General features: G+C 47.6%; 1 protein-coding gene across 3 annotated transcripts in view; it reads right to left on the bottom strand.

The window, feature by feature from the left end:
- The window catches only part of LOC144610727 (transitional endoplasmic reticulum ATPase-like), a 40,635-nt gene that overhangs the window by 6,897 nt on the left and 11,000 nt on the right, over positions 1–22,738 (bottom strand). For all 3 annotated transcript variants that reach the window (XM_078429646.1, XM_078429645.1, XM_078429647.1), the window contains exons 2-14: positions 21,003–21,114; positions 19,726–19,898; positions 17,698–17,840; positions 16,054–16,184; positions 14,507–14,638; positions 11,691–11,793; positions 10,860–10,993; positions 9,948–10,083; positions 7,470–7,582; positions 3,952–4,116; positions 3,618–3,740; positions 2,360–2,572; positions 477–655 (exon numbers count right to left, since the gene is read on the bottom strand). In XM_078429646.1, the coding sequence (XP_078285772.1) occupies positions 477–655; positions 2,360–2,572; positions 3,618–3,740; positions 3,952–4,116; positions 7,470–7,582; positions 9,948–10,083; positions 10,860–10,993; positions 11,691–11,793; positions 14,507–14,638; positions 16,054–16,184; positions 17,698–17,840; positions 19,726–19,898; positions 21,003–21,114 (1,857 nt within the window). The remainder of the gene's footprint in view (positions 1–476; positions 656–2,359; positions 2,573–3,617; positions 3,741–3,951; positions 4,117–7,469; positions 7,583–9,947; positions 10,084–10,859; positions 10,994–11,690; positions 11,794–14,506; positions 14,639–16,053; positions 16,185–17,697; positions 17,841–19,725; positions 19,899–21,002; positions 21,115–22,738) is intronic.

The following is a 22,738-nucleotide window of genomic DNA, read 5'->3' as shown; positions in this document are numbered from 1 at the left end:
GCATAGATAAGGTAGACAGTCAGAACCTTTTCCCAAGGATGGAAATTTAGTTTAGATTTTAGTTTAGTTTAGTTTAGAGATACAGCGCGGAAACAGGCCCTTCGGCCCACCGATCCAGCGATCCCCATACATTAACATTATCCTACACCAGGGACAATTTTATATTTATACCAAGCCAATTAACCTACAAACCTGTACGTCTTTGGAGTGTGGGAGGATACCAAAGATTTCAGGGAAACTCAAGCAGGTCACGGGGAGAACGTACAAACTCCGTACAGACAGCGCCCGTGGTCAGGATTGAACCCGGGGCTCTAAGCGCTGTAAGGCAGCAACTCTACCACTCTGCCCGCCACCGTGCTGCCCCTTATCAAAGACAAATATTAAAGATAAGTTGGCCTAGCCTTAAGGAATCCTGCAGGATAGACCCCTTCTCTTGCAGAGGGCCAGTGGAGGTGCCTGGGCCTGGTCTGATCTACCTGTTTGTTGCTCCGATAATGAAGACGTTCTTCTTGTTCGTCATGCCGTCCATTTCCGTCAGGATCTGGTTGATGACCCTGTCCGCGGCCCCCCCTCCGTCCCCTGCACTCCCTCCTCGGGACTTGGCGATGGAGTCCAGCTCGTCGAAGAACAGGATGCAAGGAGCAGCCTGCCGAGCCTTGGAAACACAGCAACAGGGCAAACGTCAAAGGCCAGAGGGCATGGCTTTAAGGCAAGGGGGGCAAAGCCTAAAGGCGATGCACAGGGCAGGTATTTTCACAGTGTAGCAGGTGCCAGGAACACCCTGCCACATCCTTCTAAACCTTGGCCATCCATTAACACTTAATAATAATAATAGTAATGATAATAATAATATTAATGATAGTAATAATAATAACACCAATAATAATACTACCACTACGTGTAGTAATAATAGTAGCAATAATAGTAGCAATAATAGTAATAATAATAGTAATAATAACAACACCAATATTAATAATAATACCACCACTACTAGTAGTAATAATAGTAGCAATAATAGTAATAATCAGTAATAATAACATCAATAATAATAGTAATAATAATAGTAATGATAATAGTAGTAATGATAATGGTAGTAATAATAATAACACCAATATTAATAATAATACTTCCACTACTAGTAGTAATAATAGTAACAATAATAGTAATAATCATAGTAATAATAGTAATAATGACATCAATAATAATTATTATAATAGTAATATTAATAAAGTAATAATAATAGTAATGATAATAATAATGGTAGTAGTAATAATAATAACACCAATTATAATACTACCACTAATAGTAGCAATAATAGTAATAATCATAGTAATAATAATAATAGTGATAATGATATCAATAATAATAATAATTATAATAGTAATATTAATAAAGTAATAATAATAGTAATGATAATAATGATAATAATAATGGTAGTAATAATAATAACACCAATATTAATACTACCACTACTAGTAATAATAATAGTAGCAATAATAGTAATAATCATAGTAAAAATAATAGTAATAATGACAACATTAATAATAATAATTATTATAATAGTAATAATAATAATAGTAATAATAATAAAAATAGTAATGATAATAGTAATAATGATAATGGTAGTAATAATAATAACACCAACAATAATAATACTACCACTACTAGTAATAATAATACTAGCAATAATAGTAATAATCATTGTAATAATAGTAATAATAACATCAATAATAATAATAATAGTATTAATAATAATAATAGTAATAATAATAGTAATGATAATAGTAAAAATGATAATGGTAGTAATTATAATAACACCAACAATAATAATACTACTACTATTACTAGTAATAACTAGACCAAGTTGGGCCCCTTCCTCGTCGAGGGGGGACAGGGAAGGGGAGAGGGTGCCACTCACCTCAACCGCGTGGCGCCCTGACAACATTAACAACAACAACAATAATAATAATAATAATAATAATAAAAATGAACATAGACACAAAATGCTGGAGTAACTCAGCGGGACAGGCAGCGTCACTGGAGAGAAGGAATGGGTGATGTTTTGGGTCGAGACCCTCCTTCAGACTGATCTTCGATTTAAACCAGCATCTGCAGTTCCTTCCTCCACATAATAAAGATGAACTGCAGATGCTGGTTTATACCAAAGATAAGACACAAAATGCTGGACTAACTCAACTAACTCAAGGCAGCATCTTCGGAGAAAATGGATAGGAGACCTTTCTGGTCTGAAGAAGGATCTCGACCAGAAACATCACCTATCCATTTTCTCCAGAGATGCTGCCTGACCCGCTGAGTTACTCCAGCAATTTATGTGTCTCCATTTAAAGAGACTTCATACCTTGTCAAAGACATCACGGACGTTGGCCTCTGACTCCCCGAACCACATGGTGAGCAGCTCCGGTCCTTTGATGGAGATAAAGTTTGCCTGGCACTCAGAAGCAATAGCCTTTGCCAACAGGGTCTTCCCACAGCCGGGTGGGCCGTAGAACAGAACGCCGCGGGACGGGGTCATGCCAAACTTCAGGAACTTGTCTGGGTGCTCCACTGGGTACTGGGGAGAGACAAAATCACAAAGTCAATCCTTTTTTCCCACTTGTCCTGGCCTTAGAACATCATGGACCAGTCTACCCCGCCTCTTCGCCCCTCCCCCATCAGGCTCCAAATACACTTCACGCTGCCTCGGCAAGGCCAGCAGCAAAATCAAGGATAAGTCCCACCCTGCTCACTCCTTCTGCTCCCCTCTCCCATCAGGTAAGAGGTACAGAAGTGTAAAAACACACACCTCCAGATTCAGGGGCAGTTTCTTTCCAGCTGTTATCATGCAACTGAACCATCCTCTCACCAACTAGAGAGCGGATCTGACCTCCCATCGACCTCATTGGAGACCCTCTATCTATCCTTAATCGGACTTTACCTTGCACTAAACATTATTCACTTCATCCTGTATTTGTACACTGCAGATTGTGATGAGGTATGGTCTTTCCGCTGACTGGATAGCATGCAACAAAAAAGTTTTCACTGTACCTCGGTACACGTGACAATGAACTAATCTATACTAATCTAAACTAAACTAAACATGGAATACAGGTCAGAAACAGGCCAATGGCGCAAAAAATATGTATGCCAAACAGTGACCACGTGGGTTTCCTCCAGGTGCACCGGTTTCCACCCACATCCCAAAGACGTGCGGGTTAGTAGGTTAATTGGCCCTCTGTAAATTGTCCTTGGTGTGCAGGGAGTGGTTGAGAGAGTGGGATAACATAGAACTAGCGTGAACGGGCGATCGATGGTCGGCCTGGACTCGGTGGGCCGCTGGTCTTGATCCGTGCTGAATCTCTAAACTAAACTAACAAAACTAATCGCCCATCTCCAGCTGACACCAACAATGTGTTTGGCTTCTCGTGTGTAGGGAGTGGGTGTGAAAGTGGGTTAGCATAGAACTAGTGCGAATGGCTAATTATCTCTCTTGCTTTGTGGACTTATGACCTTTGACTTGCCTTGACCTTTATGACCTTTGACCGGTCTCACCCGCGGCCGTGAAACTCTTTGACCCCTGCCCCGGGAAGTACTTCTTTGTTTTCCGCGCGCACGCTCACCTGCACCAGTTCCTGCAGCTCTCTCTTCACCTCCTCCAGCCCTCCGATGTCTTCCCAGGTGACTGTTGGAACCTCCACCACCGTTTCGCGAAGAGCTGAGGGGTTACTCTGCCCCAGAGCCCACTGCGGAGAGAGGGGGGGTACACGAAAACAAGAACACGGGGGTTAAACTACGCACCAGACTTCCAAAGAAATGTCCCAACCCAAAACGTACAAACTCCGTACAGGCAGCACCCGTAGTCAGGATGGAACCCGGGTCTCTGGCGCTGTAGGGCAGCAACTCTACCGCTGCGCCACCGTGCTTATGAGGTCTGCAGCACCTCAAGGGCCTCACCTGGAAATCATCCATGGTCACAGACATGGAGTTCAGGATGTTGACGTCGATGGTCTCGTCCTCCAGGTCGATGATGTTCATCTTCTTGCGGATGGCCTGTAGAGCTGCCTCGGAGCAGAGTGCTGCCAGGTCCGCGCCCACATGCCCGTGCGTATCGTGCGCGATCTGCAACAGGGCACCGCGTCAGGCAAAGAGTGTCAGCTGGGCGCCGTCACGCGGGGAGGGGGCGGCTGTGCGGGGGGAGGTCATGGCGTGAGGGGGCCTGAACATCATGGACTCTAGGCACTGGTTCCAGGGAAGAGGGGAAGACACAAAGTGCTGGAGTAACTCAGCTCTGAACTACACACACTTGGGGGCATTGGTACTGTCTATTTGCACTGTTATTGTTTGTGTGTTTGTTTTTTATGCGCATGTATATGCGTGCGTGTGTATATATATTAAAATATACCAGAAAAAAAAGTTGTGTGTATGTATATACACTTACACACATATACATACAAACACACACACACATATATATATATACACCAATATATATATATATATACACCAATATATATACAATAGTGCATATATTGCAATATTGTGTGTATATGTGTGTGTGTGTATGTTTATATATATATATTATATACATTAGACACACATTATATATGTGTGTGTGCGTGTATTTGTATGTATGTATATGAATGTATGTGTATATATACACACATTAAACTTTTTTTCTATTTTAATATGTAGGTATGTAGGTTAATGGGCTGGGTAAATGTAAAAATGGTCCCTAGTGGGTATAGGATAGTGTTAATGTACGGGGATCACTGGGCGGCACGGACTTGGAGGGCCGAAAAGGCCTGTTTCCGGCTGTATATATATGATATGATATGATATATTGTTTACAGAGTTCCATGTTTACATATTCTGTTGTGCTGCAGCAAATAAGAATTTCATTGTTCTGTCTGGGACATATGACAATAAAACATTCTTGACTCTTGGGTAGGGCAGCATCTCTGGAGAACGTGGATAGGTAACATAGAAACATAGAAAATAGGTGCAGGAGTAGGCCATTTGGCCTTTCGAGCCTGCACCGCCATTCAATATGATCATTGCTGATCATCCAACTCAGTATCCCATACCTGCCTTCTCTCCATACCCCCTGACCCCTTTAGCCACAAGGGCCACATCTAACTCCCTCTTAAATATAGCCAATGAACTGGCCTCAACTACCTTCTGTGGCAGAGAATTCCACAGATTCACCACTCTGTGTGAAGAAAAACTTTCTCATCTCGGTCCTAAAAGACTTCCCCCTTATCCCAACATCGGGAACAATCTTCCTGCATCTAGCCTGTCCAACTGCAAGTTTCTATAAGATCCCCCCCTCAACCTTCTAAATTCCAGCGAGTACAAGCCGACGTTTTGGGTTGAGACCCTTCTTCAGACTGATTGCGGGGGTGGGAGGAAAGAAGGCTGGAAGTGTGGAGGGACAGGACAAAGCACGGCAGGTCATGGGTGAACACAGGCGAGGGGGAGAATTGTGAAGCTAGAGGAATGATGGGGTGCAAATTTAGAAGCCAGCATCTCTGGAGAGCATGGATAGGCTCGGCTGCGGGACTTTACATCGCTGGTGCGGCTCGACCACGGGACTTAGCTGCGCAAGGCATGGTCGCGGGGCCTTTCATCGCCCGGCTCGGCCGCGAGACGTTTCAGCGCCCGGTGCGATTCGGCCGGGGGGACTTCCATCCCCTTGCGGGGACTGTGCGGGTCGGTCGGGGACGAGCTGTCTGTCCGTGGGCGTGGGGAAGAGAGTGGAAGTTTTGTTGCCTCCATCACAGTGAGGGGGTGTTTGGAGTCACTGTGATGGACGTTTGTGTTGGGGCTATATGTCTTGTGTTCTTTTTTTCTATGACTGCTATGTAGTTTCGTTCGGTACTTCGGTACCGAACGACAAATAAAGCTCTGTTATACTGTTATAGGAGACGTTTTGGGTCGGGACCTGCTTCAGACTGAGTTACTCCAGCATTTTGTGTCTTTCCTTGGTGAACTAGCACCTCTGCAGTTCTTTATTTCTACATTTCCAGGGAAGAGGGGTTGCCATGGCGATAGGTTGAGTCAGGTCGGCCTGTCCTCAATAGAAATCAGAAAAATTGGATGATCTCATTCAGAAATTCAAGACTGTAAGGTGTTTGGCAAATTGGACGGTGTTTCCTCATGATGGAGGTTGGTTAAGTGGAACTAGTTGAAAATGTGGGCAGAGAAATTGTTTAATGGTGCCTGGTGGTGTTGAATGGGCAGGTTCATAGACATAGGAAGGTACAGCATTGGAACAAGCTCCTCAGCTCACAATGGCGAACATGATACCAAGATGACTCACCTCAACTGCTTGCACATTTTTAATATTAGTTTTAGAGACTAAAGTGTGGCAACAGGCCCTTCGGCCCATCGAGTCCGTGCCGACCAGCGATCACCCGTACACTAGTTCTATCCTACACACTAGGGACAACTTTACAGAAGCCAATTAACCAACAAACCCGCACTTCTTTAGAATGTGGGAACACCCGGCGAAAACCCACGCAATCACAGAGAGAACATACAAACTCCTTACAGACAGCACCTGTAGTCAGGATCGAACCCGGGTCTCTGACGCTGTAAGGCAGCAAATCTAACGCTGTGCCGCCCGTCGTGTTTAGTTTGGATCAGTTTAGAGATACAGCGCAGAAACAGGCCCTTCTGCCCACCGAGTCCGCTCCGACCAGCGATCCCCGCACACTAACACTGTCCTACACACTGGGGACATTTTACAATTTTTACTGAAGCTAATTAACCTACAAACTTGTACGTCCTTGGAGTGTGGGGTGAAACCGGAGCACCCGGAGAAAACCCCACGCGGGTCACGGAGAGAGTGTACAAACTCAATGCTTCTATTGGGATTCTCTAACCTGTTACAATAAGCGTTGTTGGGTGTACACTCTGGCCATTGTCTGTCCTTTACTCCTGCCCCAACCCGAGCAGATGTCTCCCACTGTCAATAGACAATAGGTGCAGGAGTAGGCCATTCGGCCCTTCGAGCCAGCACCGCCAATCACTGTGATCATGGCTGATCATTCTCAATCAGTACCCCGTTCCTGCTGTCTCCCCATACCCCCTGACTCCGCTATCCTTAAGAGCTCTATCTAGCTCTCTCTTGAATGTATTCAGAGAATTGGCCTCCACTGCCCTCTGAGGCAGAGAATTCCACAGATTTACAACTCTCTGACTAAAAAAGTTTTTCCTCATCTCCGTTCTAAATGGCCTACCCCTTATTCTTAAACTGTGGCCCCTGGTTCTGGACTCCCCCAACATTGGGAACATGTTTCCTGCCTCTAACGTGTCCAACCCTTTAATAATCTTATACGTTTCGATAAGATCCCCTCTCATCCTTCTAAATTCCAGTGTATACAAGCCTAGTCGCTCCAGTCTTTCAACATACGACAGTCCCGCCATTCCGGGAATTAACCTAGTAAACCTGCGCTGCACGTCCCACTAACCTTCTCCAGATCCACGTCATCTGCCAGCTTCATGTTCTTGGTGTGAATCTGCAGGATCTCAAGCCTACCGATGGAGTCTGGGATCCCGATGTCGATCTCCCGGTCAAAGCGACCTGTCAAGACACAGAGGAGTCACTCTCAGAAGGTCCCAAAGGCAGGCGTGGCTTAGATATAGGCGGCAAGCCCATGACCGGGTGCCCACGGTAACTTCAATGTTAATGTACAGAGGAGCAAAAGAACTAAGGGCGTCACGGTGGCCCAGCTGGTAGAGCCTCTACCTCAGAGATCCCGGTTCAATCCTGACCTCGGGTGCTGGAGTTTGCACGTTCTTCCTGTGACCAGGTGGGTTTCCTCCAAATGCTCCGATTTTCCTCCCACATCCCAAAGAGGTGAAGGTTTATAGGTTAAATTGGCCTCTGTAAATTGTTCCTAGTGCGTGGAGTGTGTATGAGAAAGTTGAATAACATAGAACTGGTGTGAACAGATGATCGATGGTCAGCGTGGACTTGGTGGGTCCAAGGGCCTGTTTTCATGCTGTATCTACAAACAAATCTAAACTAAACTCATGGCACCTTGCAAGTTGGACGACACAGACAGAAGTGCCGAGAGTAAAGTCAGGGTTAATGTATGGATCTTAAGATGCTTCCAGGTGGCCATTTGTGGGAATAATTTAGTTAATAAGATCATAGGGGTGTAGTTAGGCCATTCGGCCCATTGCGTTTGCTTTGCCATCTGATTAAGGCTGATCTATTTTTCCCTCAACCCTATTCTCCTGCTTCTTCCCCATAACCATTGACGCACTTACTAATCAAGAGCCTATCAATCTCCACCTTAAAATTAAACTCCAGCGAGTACAGGCCCAGTGCTGTCAAATGCTCCTCATATGTTAACTCAACCATCCCCTGGATTATTCTCGTAAACCTCATCTGGACCCTCTCCAAAGCCAGCACATCCTTTCTCAGATATGGGGCCAAAAACTGTTCATAATACTCCAAATGTGTAGTGAACAGTGCCTTATAAAGCTTTAGCATAACATCCTTTTATATTCTAGTCCCCTTGAAATGAATTCTAACATTGCAGTTTAGTTTAGTTTAGTTTAAAGATACAGCGCGGAAACAGGCCCTTCGGCCCACCGGGTCCGTGCCGACCAGCGATCCCCACACATTAACACTATCCTACACCCACTAGGGATAATTTTTACATTTACCAAGCCAATTAACCTACAAACCTGTACGTTTTTGGAGTGTGGGAGGAAACCGAAGATCTCGGAGAAAACCCACACAGGTCACGGGGAGAACGTGCAAACTCAGTACAGACAGCGTCCGTAGTCGGGATCGAACACGGGTCTCCGGCGCTGCATTCGCTGTAAGGCAGCAACTCTACCGCTGCGCCACCGTGACCGCCTATTGTAAGTTCTATCACTTTTGTTGCAAAAAACTATTTAGAATGGGAACACTGGGATTCAGTAATCCCAACATGGAACAAGTTTGGTTAAATAAAAGCAGAATATAGCGGAAACTCTCAGCAAGTCAGGCAGCATCTGTGGGAAGAGAAGCAGAGTTAACACTTCAGGACAAGGACCCTTCATCGGAAATTGGAAGAGGTACTTCCACCATCTTCTGCTTTTAGTTAGATTTCATGCATCTGTCTGCACGGTGGTACAGCGGTAGAGTTGCTGCCTCACAGCGCCAGAAAATTGGGTTCAATCTGTACAGATCGTGGGCTGTCTGTACGGAGTTTGTACTCGCTGGAATTTAGAAGATTGAGGGGGGATCTTATAGAAACTTACAAAATTCTTAAGGGGTTGGACAGGCTAGATGCAGGAAGATTGTTCCCGATGTTGGGGAAGTCCAGAACAAGGGGTCACAGTTTAAGGATAAGGGGGAAGTCTTTTAGGACCGAGATAACGTTTTTTTTCACACAGAGAGTGGTGAATCTGTGGAATTCTCTGCCACAGAAGGTAGTTGAGGCCAGTTCATTGGCTATATTTAAGAGGGAGTTAGATGTGGCCCTTGTGGCTAAAGGGATCAGAGGGTATAGAGAGAAGGATACTGAGTTGGATGATCAGCCATGATCATATTGAATGGCTCGAAGGGCCGAATGGCCTACTCCTGCACCTACTTTCTATGTTTCTATGTTCTCCCCATGACCACGCGAGTTTTCTCCGAGTTCTTTGGTTTCCTCCCACTCTCCAAAGACGTGCAGGTTTGTAGGTTAACTGGCTTGCTGCACGTGTAAATTGTCCCTAGTGAGTGTGGGAGAGTGTTAGTGTGCGGGGATTGCTGGTCGGCGCGGACTCGGTGGGCCTGTTTCCGCGCTGTATCACTAAACTAGAATCTCCATTTTTTTCGCTTTTGACGGGTATATGATGGTGAGCAGGGATGCTGTGGGCCGAAGGGCCTGTGTTTGGGCTCCAAGCCTCTACAGGCTGTGATAGCGGCCTGCTCCAGGGCAACTTAGGCCAGGTCTGTCACCTACCGAATCTCCGGAGTGCCGGATCAATGCTGTTCGGCCGGTTGGTGGCTGCGATCACGATGACGTGTGTGCGCTGCTTCAGTCCGTCCATCAGCGTCAGGAGCTGGGACACAATCCGCCGCTCCACCTCTCCATGGGTCTGCACAACAGGGGAGAGGGGGGGAGGGGGGAGAGAAAAACTTTTTCAGTCAGAGAGTTGTGAATCTGTGGAATTCTCTGCCTCAGAAGGCAGTGGAGGCCAATTCTCTGAATGCATTCAAGAGAGAGCTAGATAGGGATCTTAAGGATAGCGGAGTCAGGGGTATGGGGAGAAAGCAGGAATGGGGTACTGATTGAGAATGATCAGCCATGATCACATTGAATGGCGGTGCTGGCTCGAAGGGCGGTGCTGGCTCGAAGGGCCGAATGGCCTCCTCCTGCACCTATTGTCTATTGTCCATCCAAGGGTAGAGTTGCTGCCTCACTGCGCCAGAGACCCGGGTTCGATCCTGACTACGGGTGCAGTCTGTACGGAGTTTGTACGTTCTCCCCCTGACCTGCATGGGTTTTCTCCGAGTGCTCCGGTTTCCTCCCACACTCCAAGGACGTACAGGTTTGTAGGCTAATTAGCTTTGGTGAAAATGGTAAATTGGCCCGAGTGTGTGTGTGTCGGAGAGTGCTGAAGTGCTCCGTTGCTGATGGTGTGAACTCAATGGGACGAAGGGCCTGTTTCCGCGCTGCATCTCTAAGAACTAAATTAAACTAATCAAGTCCATCGAGTCTACTCCGCCATTGAATCATAGCTGATCTATCTTTCCCTCTCAACCCCATTCTCCCCATAACCTCCGACACCCGTACTAATCAAGAATCTATCTATCTCTGCCTTGAAAGCATCCATTGGCTTGGCCTCCACAGCCTTCTGTAACGCAACGGTACCTTCTCCCGCTTTGGAGCGATGGCATCCAACTCATCAATGAAGACAATAGCTGGAGCATTCTTCTGTGCTTCCTCGAAGGCCTTCCTCAGATTGCTCTCGGACTCCCCGGCCAGTTTGCTCATGATCTCCGGACCTGCACAAGCAATTGCAATGGTTACCAAGTTGCTAACTAGTATAACTACCCATCCTTGCTATTGAGGGAGTGCAGCGTACGTTCACCAGGTTAATTCCTGGGACGGTGGGGGGTCATATGTTGAAAGAATGGAGCGACTGGGCTCCCCCCACTCTAGTATCCACCTATCACTTGCCAGGCGTTGTTCCGCTCCCCCCCCCACCCCCCCCCTCCCCAAACCACCACCCCCATCCCTTTGTGAGTTTTTTTTATTTTTTAGAGATACAGCGCGGAAACAGGCCCTTCGGCCCACCGAGTCCGCGCCGCCCAGCGATCCCCGCACATTAACACTATCCTACACCCTCTAGGAACAATTTTTACATTTACCCAGTCAATTAACCTACAAACCTGCACGTCTTTGGAGTGTGGGAGGAAACCGAAGATCTCAGAGAAAACCCACGCAGGTCACGGGGAGAACGTACAAACTAACGTACAGACGGCGCCCGTAGTCAGGATCGAACCCGAGTCTCCGGCGCTGCATTCGCTGTAAGGCGGCAACTCTACCGCTGCGCCACCGTGCCGGTTTACTCGGGATTCCAGCATCTGCTGTTCCTTGTGGACGGTTGGGAGGCCAGGATTGGGAGGGGTACAGAGGTTTGAGTAGGAGAGGAATGTAGACGGGCTGAATGGCCTCTCCCAGTCAGGTTTACAGTCTCACCATTGATAAGGAAGAAGAAAGCCCCGGTTTCGTTCGCCACAGCCCGAGCCACAAGTGTCTTCCCGGTTCCTGGCGATCCATAAAGCAGGATGCCCCTCGGAGGCTGAGGACAGATCGAAGATCAGTCAAGGGTCAAGAGCGATTTAGTGTCACATGTCCCGGATAGAACAATGAGATTCTTACTTGCAGCAGCACAACCAACCCCGGGCACTTTCACCTGCAACCGCACGAGATGCAACACCTGTCCCTTTACCTCCCCCCTCAACTCCATCCAAGCACCCAAACTGTCTATCCAGGTGAGACAAAGGTTCACCTGCACCTCCTCCAACCTCATCTATTGCATCCGCTGCTCTAGATGTCAACTTATTTACATCGGCGAAACCAAGCGCAGGCTCGGCGATCGCTTCACTGAACACCTGCGCTCGGTCCGCGTTGGCCAAACTGATCTCCCGGTGGCCGAGCACTTCAACTCCCCCTCCCATTCCCAGTCTGACCTTTCTGTCATGGGCCTCCTCCAATGCCATAGTGAGGCCCACCGGAAATTGGAGGAACAGCACCTCATATTTCGCCTGCAGCCCAGTGGTATGAACATTGACTTCTCCAACTTTAGATAGTTCCTCTGTCCCTCTCTTCCCCTCCCCCTTCCCAGATCTCCCTCTACCTTTCTGTCTCCACCTATATCCTTCCTTTGTCCCGCTCCCCTGACATCAGTCTGAAGAATGGTCTCGACCCGAAACGTCACCCATTCCTTCTCTCCCGAGATGCTGCCTGACCTGCTGAGTTACTCCAGCATTTTGTGAGTGAAAACATAGTATACAGGTGCTCCCCGGCTAATGATGTCTCGACTTGCGATAGTTCGACTTAGCGATGGTGCAAACGGCAGTGACCCGCAGAGAGCCGCCGCTCGCTTCCGGCCACGTGATCGCGTGTATTACAATGCATTCCGGCTTACAATACTTTCGGTTTCCGATGGGTTTCTCGGAACGGAATCCCATCAGAAGCTGAGGAGCCCCTGCACTGTAAACAACATGATAAACAAGAGAGAAAAAAAAGTTCAGTGTATACCAAAGATACTAGAGGAACAAGATGGACCACTCCGTCGAAATCGCCCATACTGAAGAGTAGTACGCAAAGTTGTGTAATGTCCGCCATTTTAGTAGGCAGAACCCGCCGTTCGTTATGCCTCTCGCAGTGTAATCAGTGTTGTGGGGGAACAGTGCGTGTGATGATACCATTAACATGCAGAATATATCTCACCTATCAATTCACAGATTTTTGTTATTTTTCTTTTAAAATGTTTCTGCAAGTTTCTGCCTACTAAAATGGCGCCGTGACTTACTACGGTTTTTAGGGTCGAGTGGTCTATCTTGCTCCTCTAGCATCTTTGGTGTATATACACACACCTGCACACGCACACTTAAAACACAAACAATAATAGTGCAATAATAACAATAATAGTCTATGTAGTTCAGAGCTAATTTGGAGGTTGTGGTGTTTAATGGCCTGATGGCTGTGGGGATGAAGCTGTTCCTGAACCTGGACGTTATAGTTTTCAGGTTCCTGTACCTTCTTCCCGATGGCAGGAGTGAAATGGCCAGAGTGGTGTGGGTAGATTACGAGTGAGTGTTATCACTGGGTCACAGCCACTCATTAGAAACATAGAAAATAGGTGCAGGAGGAGGCCATTCAGCCCTTCGAGCCAGCACCGCCATTCATTGTGATCATGGCTGATCGTCCACAATCAGTAACCCGTGCCTGCCTTCTCCCCATATCCCTTGATTCCACTAGCCCCTAGAGCTCTATCTAACTCTCTCTTAAATCCATCCAGTGAATTGGCCTCCACTGCCCTCTGTGGCAGAGAATTCCACAAATACACAACTCTCTGGGTGAAAAAGTTCCTTCTCACCTCAGTTTTAAATGGTCTCCCTTTTATTCTTAGACTGTGTGGCCCCTGGTTCTGGAAACGCCCGACATTGGGAAATTTTTTCCTGCATCTAGCATCTAGCATTGTCTACCAAACCTCAACTCGTACCAAGCAACAGAACCTCCTCAATTTGCATTTATAACTCCTCTCCACCCTCCCTCCAACCTAGAGATCTGGTGATGCTCCATTCATAAAAGACTGAGGTTAGGTATGGAGTGAAGCTCTCTACAAAATAGGGCCTAGATACTTAAAGATAGAGGGAGCTTTATCAAGTATAACCACTATTTTGTAGGCAGCTTCATTCCATCCCACACCAAAATAGTTTAGATATAATTCCACAAAATATGAATTCCAGAGTCACTGCCCTCTGACAAAATAAATTCCTCCTCATTTCCATTCTAAAGATATGTCCTTTCATTTGTACCTTTAGAATAGAGATAGTAGCAGAATTAGTCCATTCGGCCCATCAAGTCTACACCGCCATTCAATCATGGCTGATCTATCTCTCCCTCTCAACCCCATTCTCCTGCCTTCTCCCCATAACCCCTGACTCCCGTACTAATCAAGTATCTTATCTGTCTCTGCATAAAAAATATCCATTGACTTGGCCTCCACAGTCGTCTGCGGCAATTAATTCCACAGATTCACCACCCTCTGACTAAAGAAATTGCTCCTAATTTCCCTCCTAAAGGTACGTCCTTTTATTCTGTGGCCTCTGGTCCTAGACTCTTCCACTAGTGGAAACATCCTCTCCACATCCACTCTATCCAGGCCTTTCACTATTCGGTAAGTTTCAATGAGATCCCCCCTCAACCTTCTAAACTCCAGCGAGTACAGGCCCAGTGCCATCAAACGCACATCATAGGTTAACCTAACAAGGTGTGCTACCCACCTTGACTCCGATGGCCTTGAAGAGGGCCGGGTGGCGAAGGGGCAGCTCCACCATCTCCTTGATCTGTGCCAGTTGTTTGCGGCACCCTCCTATGTCGTCGTAGCCAACGTCGTTGAGGTTCTCCTCCTCGTCCTGATGGGAAAGCAATGGAATCACCACCCTACATCAGGCAAGGGTGAGCTGCCACCCCTGGACCATCTCCCAGCACCTCAGACATACCAGGGCATCTCACAACCTGTCTTCAAGTGCAGTCACGTGTTCATAGGTTGAGCCAGCAGAAAGACAATGCATGATTACAATCGTATCATCCAGTGTACAGGCACACCATAAAGGGAATAACATGAGTAACGTTAGCCAGAGAGAGGTGAATCTGTGGAATCCATTGCTACAGATGGTAGTGGAGGCCAAGTCATTGGGTATTTTAAAAGTGGAGAGACATAGGTTTGTGTTTAATACGGGTACTCATTGGGTCAGGCAGCATCTGTGGAGGGAAAACAGAGAGACGACGTTTCGGGTCAGGAAGTTTCTTCATTCTGATGGTGTGGGGAAGAAGATGGAAGATGGAGGTGGGGATGGATGTAATGGTCCTTTTATTGTATCATGTACCAAAGTTCATAAGTGACAGGAGCAGAATTAGGCCATTCGGCCCATCAAGTCCACTCAGCGGGTCAGGCAGCATCTCTGGAGAAAATGGATAGGTGACATTTCAGGTCGGGACCCTCCTTCAGACTTAGTTACTAGTATTAGTAATTAGTGGAATGTCTTTACAGGGAACTGCAGGTGCTGGTTTACAAAAAAATAATACAATGTGCTGGAGTAACTAAGCAGGACAGGCTGCATATCTGGAGAACATGGATAGGTGATGTTTCAGTGATGTTTCGGATCAGGACCCTTCTTCAGATGGATTGTAGGGGAGAAGGAAACAACCTTCTCCATCTTTCTTCTTCTCACCCCCTCCCCGAAGATCAGACAGACGAAGGGCCTTTATTTGTTACGTCACCTTATCCATGTTCTCCAGAGAAGCTGCCTGACCCGCTGAGTTACTCCAGCACTCTGTGAAACGTCACCTATCCATGTTCTCCAGAGATGCTGCCTGACCCGCTGAGTTACTCCAGCACTCAGGTTTTGGGTACATGTACAGGGTCTCTTGCCCAGAGTAGGGGAATCGAGGACTAGTGGATATAGGTTTAAGGTGAAGGGGGAAAGATTTAATAGGATTCTGTGGGGTAACCTTTTCCACACAAATGGTGGTGGGTGTATGGAATAATCTGCCAGAGGAGGTAGTTGAGGCTGGGACTATCCAAACGTTTAAGAAACAGATAGACAGATACGTGGATGGGACAGGTTTGGAGGGAGATGGACCAAGCTCGGGCAGGTGGGAAGAGTGTAGCTGGGACATGGTCGGCACGTGTGGGTAAGTTGGGCCGAAGGGCCTGTTTCCACGTTGTGTTTCCACGTGTGACTCTATGACACTTTGTGCCACATTGTCCATTACCCAGTGTCTGCAGTTGCTTGTTTCTACCTGAAGCCTGGAAGGACATCCTTACCTCTCGTTTGATGGGTTCACCCTCACAGTGTAGGATGGTGTCTGGTGCCACAATGCAGTGCGGTGAGGGGTCTGTGTCCACCACCTTGAACTCCACCGCCCGCAACCCCCCCCGGATCTGGAAGATGTCTCCTGTAAAACACACGAGCCATTAGTTTAGTTTGAACAGTCCGAAGAAAAGTCTGGACCCGAAACGTCACCCATTATATCTCTCCAGAGATGCTGCCTGACCCGCTGAGTTACTCCAGCACTCTGTGAAACGTCACCTTATCCATGTTCTCCAGAGATGCTGCCTGACCCGCTGAGTTACTCCAGCACTCTGTGAAACGTCACCTTATCCATGTTCTCCAGAAATGCTGCCTGACCCGCTGAGTTACTCCACCACTCTGTGAAACGTCACCCATTATATCTCTCCAGAGATGCTGTCTGGCCCGCTTAGTTACTCCAGCACTCTGTCAATCTTCGGTTTAAACCAGCATCTGCGGTTCCTTCCTACCCATTAGCTTAGTTTAGTTTGGTTCAGTTTGCAGATGCAGCGCAGAAACAGGCCCTTCGGCCCACCAGGTCTGCACCAACCAGCGATCCCCGCACATTAACACTATCCTGCACACACTAGGGACAATCTACACACACACCAAGCCGATTAACTTACAAATTTGTACGTCTTTGGAGTGTGGGAGGAAACCGAAGATCTCGGAGAAAACCCACGCAGGTCACGGGGAGAAGGTACAAACTCCGTACAGACAGCACCCGTAGTCTGAAGAAGGGTCTCGACCCGAAACGTCACCCATTCCTTCTCTCCCGAGATGCTGCCTGACCTGCTGAGTTACTCCAGCATTTTGTGAATAAATCGATTTGTACCAGCATCTGCAGTTATTTTCTTATATGCACCCGTAGTCAGGATGGAACCCGGGTCTCTGGCGCTGTGAGGCAGCAACTCTACCGCTGTGCTGTTCTAGTGGGGTAACACGTACCCATCACTGTATCGCCAAATGTGTTACATATCTAATCAGGGTGCGTTGGCCCATCTGTGTGTCACGGGGCCAGGCGGAAGAGGGCTCTGCCTGAGCCGGTTGCCTGCGCCTTTTCCGGGGTTTCGTTCGTGCCCGGGTGTCTTGAGAGAGTGACTACACGCTGTCCACGGGCACCAAGGGGGATGTCCAGGACCGCTGGGCATCGCGAGGGGTGGAATGTATCCCTGACAAGGATTGCGAAATAGATTTAATATTCAAAAGATAGACACAAAATGCTGGAGTAACTCAGCATGAATTCAGTCTGAAGAAGGGTCTCGACCCGAAACGTCACCCATTCTATCTTCGGTTTAAACCAGCGGAGTCAGGGGGTATGGGGAGAAGGCAGGAGCGGGGTACTGATTGAGAATGATCAGCCATGATCACATTGAATGGCGGTGCTGGCTCGAAGGGCTGAATGGCCTCCTCCTGCACCTATTGTCTATCTTCGGTTTAAACCAGCATCTGCAGTTCCTTCCGACACGTTTAATATTCAGTATTTAAGAATATTTGTTTTACTTGTATTATGGTTTATTGGTATTGGTTTGTATTGTTTCATATTATTGTAAAATAAATTGATTAAATATATTTTTGATTTAAAAACAAAACAAACATTTGTAAAAAGCTGGTCATACCTTTGTGGACGGGTCGATAAGCCTCCAGAAAGTAGGGCTTCAGGTAGACCTCAAACAGATTTCCAGTTAGCCCCTCGATTGTATCGTCAATGGGTAAGACGTGAATCCTCTTGCCGTACTTCACATCTGGACACGCCTGGATGCTAAGGGAAGACAATGCCATCGTTAGTGAGCAGCTGGGCAAAGTATAAGAACATAACTGCAGATGCTGGTACAAATCGAAGGTATTTATTCACAAAACGCTGGAGTAACTCAGCGGGTCAGGCAGCATCTCAGGAGAGAAGGAATGGGTGACGTTTCGGGTCGAGACCCTTCTTCACTCATGTCAGGGGGGCGGGACCAAGGAAGGATATAGGTGGAGATAGGAAGATAGAGGGAGAGTTGGAGAAAGAGTTAGTCCTTAACTACTTGGAGACATCCAGTGCCCAGAGCATTGCTGTAGGGGGGGGGGGTCAAAAAGCTCATCTTCTCAGGGAGTGCACGCGAACTACAATAGAAAATAAGACACAAAATGCTGGAGTGACTCAGCAGATCAGGCAGCATCTCTGGGGACCATAGATAGGTGACGTTTCACGTCCTGTTTTTTGCAAATCCCAGTCCAGGCAATGAAAGATTTTCACTGTACCTCGGTACACGTGATAACCAACCAAGCTGAAACGGATAATAACACGTGAGGATACTTCGTAGACAATAGTCCAATCCACAAACATCCCAGTATTACTCCAAGGTATACAGCAAATGCTGGAGTAACTCAGCAGGTCAGGCAGCATCTCAGGAGAGAAGGAATGGGTGACGTTTCACCCATGGGTGACGAGCGAAGGAATGGGTGACGTGGAAGGAAGGGGAGAGAAGGAATGGGTCACTCATTCCTTCTCTCCCAAGATGCTGCCTGACCCGCTGAGTTACTGCAGCATTTTGTGTCTTCCTTCGATTTAAACCAGCATCTGCAGTTTTTTTTCCTACCAATATTACTCCATTTGGCCCATCAAGTCAACTCCGCCATTCAGTCATGGCTGATCTATCTCTCCCTCCTAACCCCATTCTCCTGCCTTCTCCCCATAACCTGTGACACCTCTAATCAAGAATCCATCTATCTCTGACTTAAAAATCCATTGATGGCCTCCACAGCCTTCTGTGGCAATGAATTCCACAGATTCACCACCCTCTGACTAAAGAAATTCCTCCTCATCTCCTTCCTAAAGGTACACCCTTTAATTCTGAGGCTGTGCCCTCTGGTCCTAGACTCTCCCACTAGTGGAAACATCCTCTCCACATCCACTCTGTCCAAGGCCCTCACTATTCAGTAAGTCTCAATTAGACATGCAGGTTTGTATAAGAAAATAACTGCAGATGCTGGTACAAATCAAAGGTATTTATTCACAAAATGCTGGAGTAACTCAGCAGGTCAGGCAGCATCTCAGGAGAGAAGGAATGGGTGACATTTCGGGTCGAGACCCTTCTTCAGACTGAAGGTTTGTAGGCTAATTGGCTTGGAATAAATGTAAAAATTATCCCTCGTGCGTGTGTGTGTTGGATAGTGTTGGTGTGCGAGGGGATTGCTGGTCGGCGCGGTCTCGGTTGTTAGAAGTGCCTGTTTCCGCACTGTATCTTAGTTTAGCTTTAGTTTAGTGATACAGCGCGGAAACAGGCCCTTTCGGCCCACCGAGTCCACGCCGACCAGCGATCCCCGCACATTAACACTATCCTACACCCACTAGGGACAATTTACATTTACCCGCAAGCCAGTTAACCTACAAACCTGCACGTCTTTGGAGTGTGGGAGGAAACCGAAGATCTCGGAGAAAACCTACGCAGGTCACGGGGAGAACGTACAAACTCCGTACAGACAGCACCCGTGGTCGGGATTAGTACCCGGGTCTCCGGCGCTGCATTCGCTGTAAGGCAGCAACTCTACCGCTATGCCACTCCCTTTAAAGTAAACCTAATTTAAGACCCGCTGTGTTACTCCTCCAACTAAGTTAAAACTCTAAACTAATAAAACATGGCTGCCAGCATTAGAGGGGTCACCTCACAACATCGCCCAGACGCACACGCAGGTTGCTACGGGTCACCCTGCTGACCCGGATCTTCTCCTCGCTGCACGTGTCGTCGGACAGGACAATGCAGACCGTCTCCCTCCGTTTCTTCCCCTTCAGCAGCACCGTATCCCCGCGGAAAAGCTGCAACTCGTCCATCTTAACCTGCGGGAGAAACCAGGTTCAGTTTAGGAAGGGACTGCAGGACACAAAATGCTGGAGTTACTCAGCGAGGCAGGGCGGAGTCTCTGGAGAGAAGGGATAGCTGGTATCTTTAGTCAGAGGGTGGTGAATCTGTGGAATTCTTGGCCACAGAAAGCTCCAGAGGCCGAATCAATGGATATTTTTAAGCCAGAGATATATAGATTCTTGAATAAGGGTGTCAGGGGTTACAGGGTGCCAGCTACACTAGTCCCACCTGCTTGCGCTTGGTCCATATTCCTCCTAACTTGTCCTAATCTGCGAATCTGAGGAAAGACGTTCTTGCCTTAGAGGGAGTACAGAGAAGGTTCACCAGATTGATCCCTGGGATGGCGGGACTTTCATATGAAGAAAGACTGGATAGACTAGGCTTGTACTCGCTGGAATTTAGAAGACTGAGGGGGGATCTTATAGAAACATATAAAATTCTTAAGGGGTTGGAGAGGCTAGATGCAGGAAGATTGTTCCCGATGTTGGGGGAGTCCAGAACCAGGGGTCACAGCTTAAGGATGAAGTCTTTTAGGACCGAGATGAGAAAACATTTCTTCACACAGAGAGTGGTGAATCTGTGGAATTCTCTGCCACAGAAGGTAGTTGAGGCCAGTTCATTGGCTATATTTAAGAGGGAGTTAGATGTGGCCCTTGTGGCTAAAGGGATCAGGGGGTATGGAGAGAAGGCAGGTACAGGTTACTGAGCTGGATGATCAGCCATGATCATATTGAATGGCGGTGCAGGCTCGAAGGGCCGAATGGCCTACTCCTGCACCTATTTTCTATGTTTCTATGTCCTATCCATGTACCTGTCTGTTTCTTAAACAGTTAGACAGGTACACGGATAGGACCAGTTTGGAGGAATATGGACCAAGCGCAGGCAGGTGAGACTAGTGTAGCTGGGATAGTCCCAGCCTCAACTACCTCCTCTGGCAGCTTGTTCCATACACCCACCACCCTTTGACGGGACATGAGCCCGACCAGCCGGGACAAGACCGTGCAGGGGGACGGGGCGGGGGGACGGGGCGGGGGGGACGGGGCGGGGGGACGGGGCGGCCATGCCTCGTTGCTGCGTACCTGGGCGAGTGAGACGATGCTGTTGTCGTCGTTGATGGCCTCATCCACGACGAGGCGGTTGGGCCGGTGTTTCTGCTGCAGGATGGCAGTGGAGATATCTTCTGGCTTCGTGCTGCAGAGACAAGAGGCAGGAGACGCGATTAACCCCGGCGCTAATCCAGCCCGGGCGCAATTGTGCGGTCTAGTGTTAGTTTAGAGATACAGCGCAGAAACAGGCCCTTCGGCCCACCGGGCACGCACCAACCATCTAGAAACATAGAAACATAGAAAATAGGTACAGGAGTAGGCCATTCGGCCCTTCGAGCCAGCACTGCCATTCAATATGATGTGATGTCTTGAGAGGTTAGGAGCTTTTCTCTTGAAGGTTGGGAGTTGTGGGTGCTGGAAATGAAGACAGAAAAGTTCTTGTTTTCAAACTTAAATTCCATATATTTAGTCTTTTCCAAAAACAGGTAAACTTAATTGTTTGCAGACAGGTACACAAAACCAAAACAGGTAGTTAAAGCAAAACTGTAGCTTGCTGCCTTCTTACAAAATATAACTCAAACACGGCATTTCTTTCCACTGCTATGCCGATGACACTCAGCTTTACCTCCCCCTGAAACCCAACAACCAGTCAAATTTAAACAGCCTCTCACACTGCCTTGAGGACATAAAATGTTGGATGGCACAGAACTTCCTCCAATTAAATGAGAGCAAGTCTGAGGTCATCCTATTCGGCCCCCCCGACTCCATCAAATTGATAACAGGCAGTCTTGGAAGTCTATCCTGCCTAGTCAAACCGCATGTCAAAAACCTCGGCATGATATTTGACTCTGCATTAAAATTTGATAAGCAAGTCAACGCTGTGGTAAAAGCCAGCTTCTTCCAACTTCGAACCATAGCTAAAATCAAACCTTTCCTCAAATTCGACGACACAGAAAAAATCATTCACGCTTTCATTTCCTCCCGCCTAGACTACTGCAACTCCCTATACACTGGGATCAGCCAATCTTCCCTGTCCCGCCTGCAACTGGTCCAAAACGCCGCAGCGAGACTCCTGACGGGTACCCGTAAAAGGGACCACATCACCCCGATTCTGGCCTCTCTCCACTGGCTCCCTGTACGGTACAGAATCAACTTCAAGCTCCTCCTATTCACGTATAAAGCCCTAAATGGACACTCCCCCCCCTACATCAAAAATCTTCTAACCCCCCTCTCTAACTCCAGGTCCCTCAGATCGGCCGACTTGGGGCTATTCACTATCCCGCGGTCTAGGCTTAAACTCAGGGGTGACCGCGCTTTTGCGGTTGCAGCTCCTAGACTGTGGAACAGCATCCCTCTCCCGATCAGAACTGCCCCCTCCATCGACTCCTTTAAGTCCAGGCTCAAAACATATTTCTACTCCCTAGCGTTTGAGGCTCATTGAGGAGGCGCTGTGAACTGTTTGCGTGCTACTGTATGTTTTCATTTTTTTTTCTATTGGAACCTAATTCAAATGTACAGCACTTTGGTCAACGTGGGTTGTTTTTAAATGTGCTATACAAATAAAATTGACTTGACTTGACTTGACTGCTTCTCTCCCTGTCTGCTCCAGTCGTTGTCTCTCTTTTTAAATACACCGCTTCCCTTCCCTTTTAGCTCTCTCACTCAGGCAATCAGCGCCTCTGGTTCAGCTGGGCAGCAATCAGTGTCAGCAGCAATCAGTGTCAGTAGGGCAGGCAGCCCTGCTGACTATGGGTTTTGTAGTCTTTTGC

Source organism: Rhinoraja longicauda, chromosome 37 (genome assembly GCF_053455715.1).
Source record: "Rhinoraja longicauda isolate Sanriku21f chromosome 37, sRhiLon1.1, whole genome shotgun sequence".
Lineage (NCBI taxonomy): Eukaryota > Metazoa > Chordata > Chondrichthyes > Rajiformes > Arhynchobatidae > Rhinoraja > Rhinoraja longicauda.
This window is presented reverse-complemented; position numbering and strand designations above follow the sequence as displayed.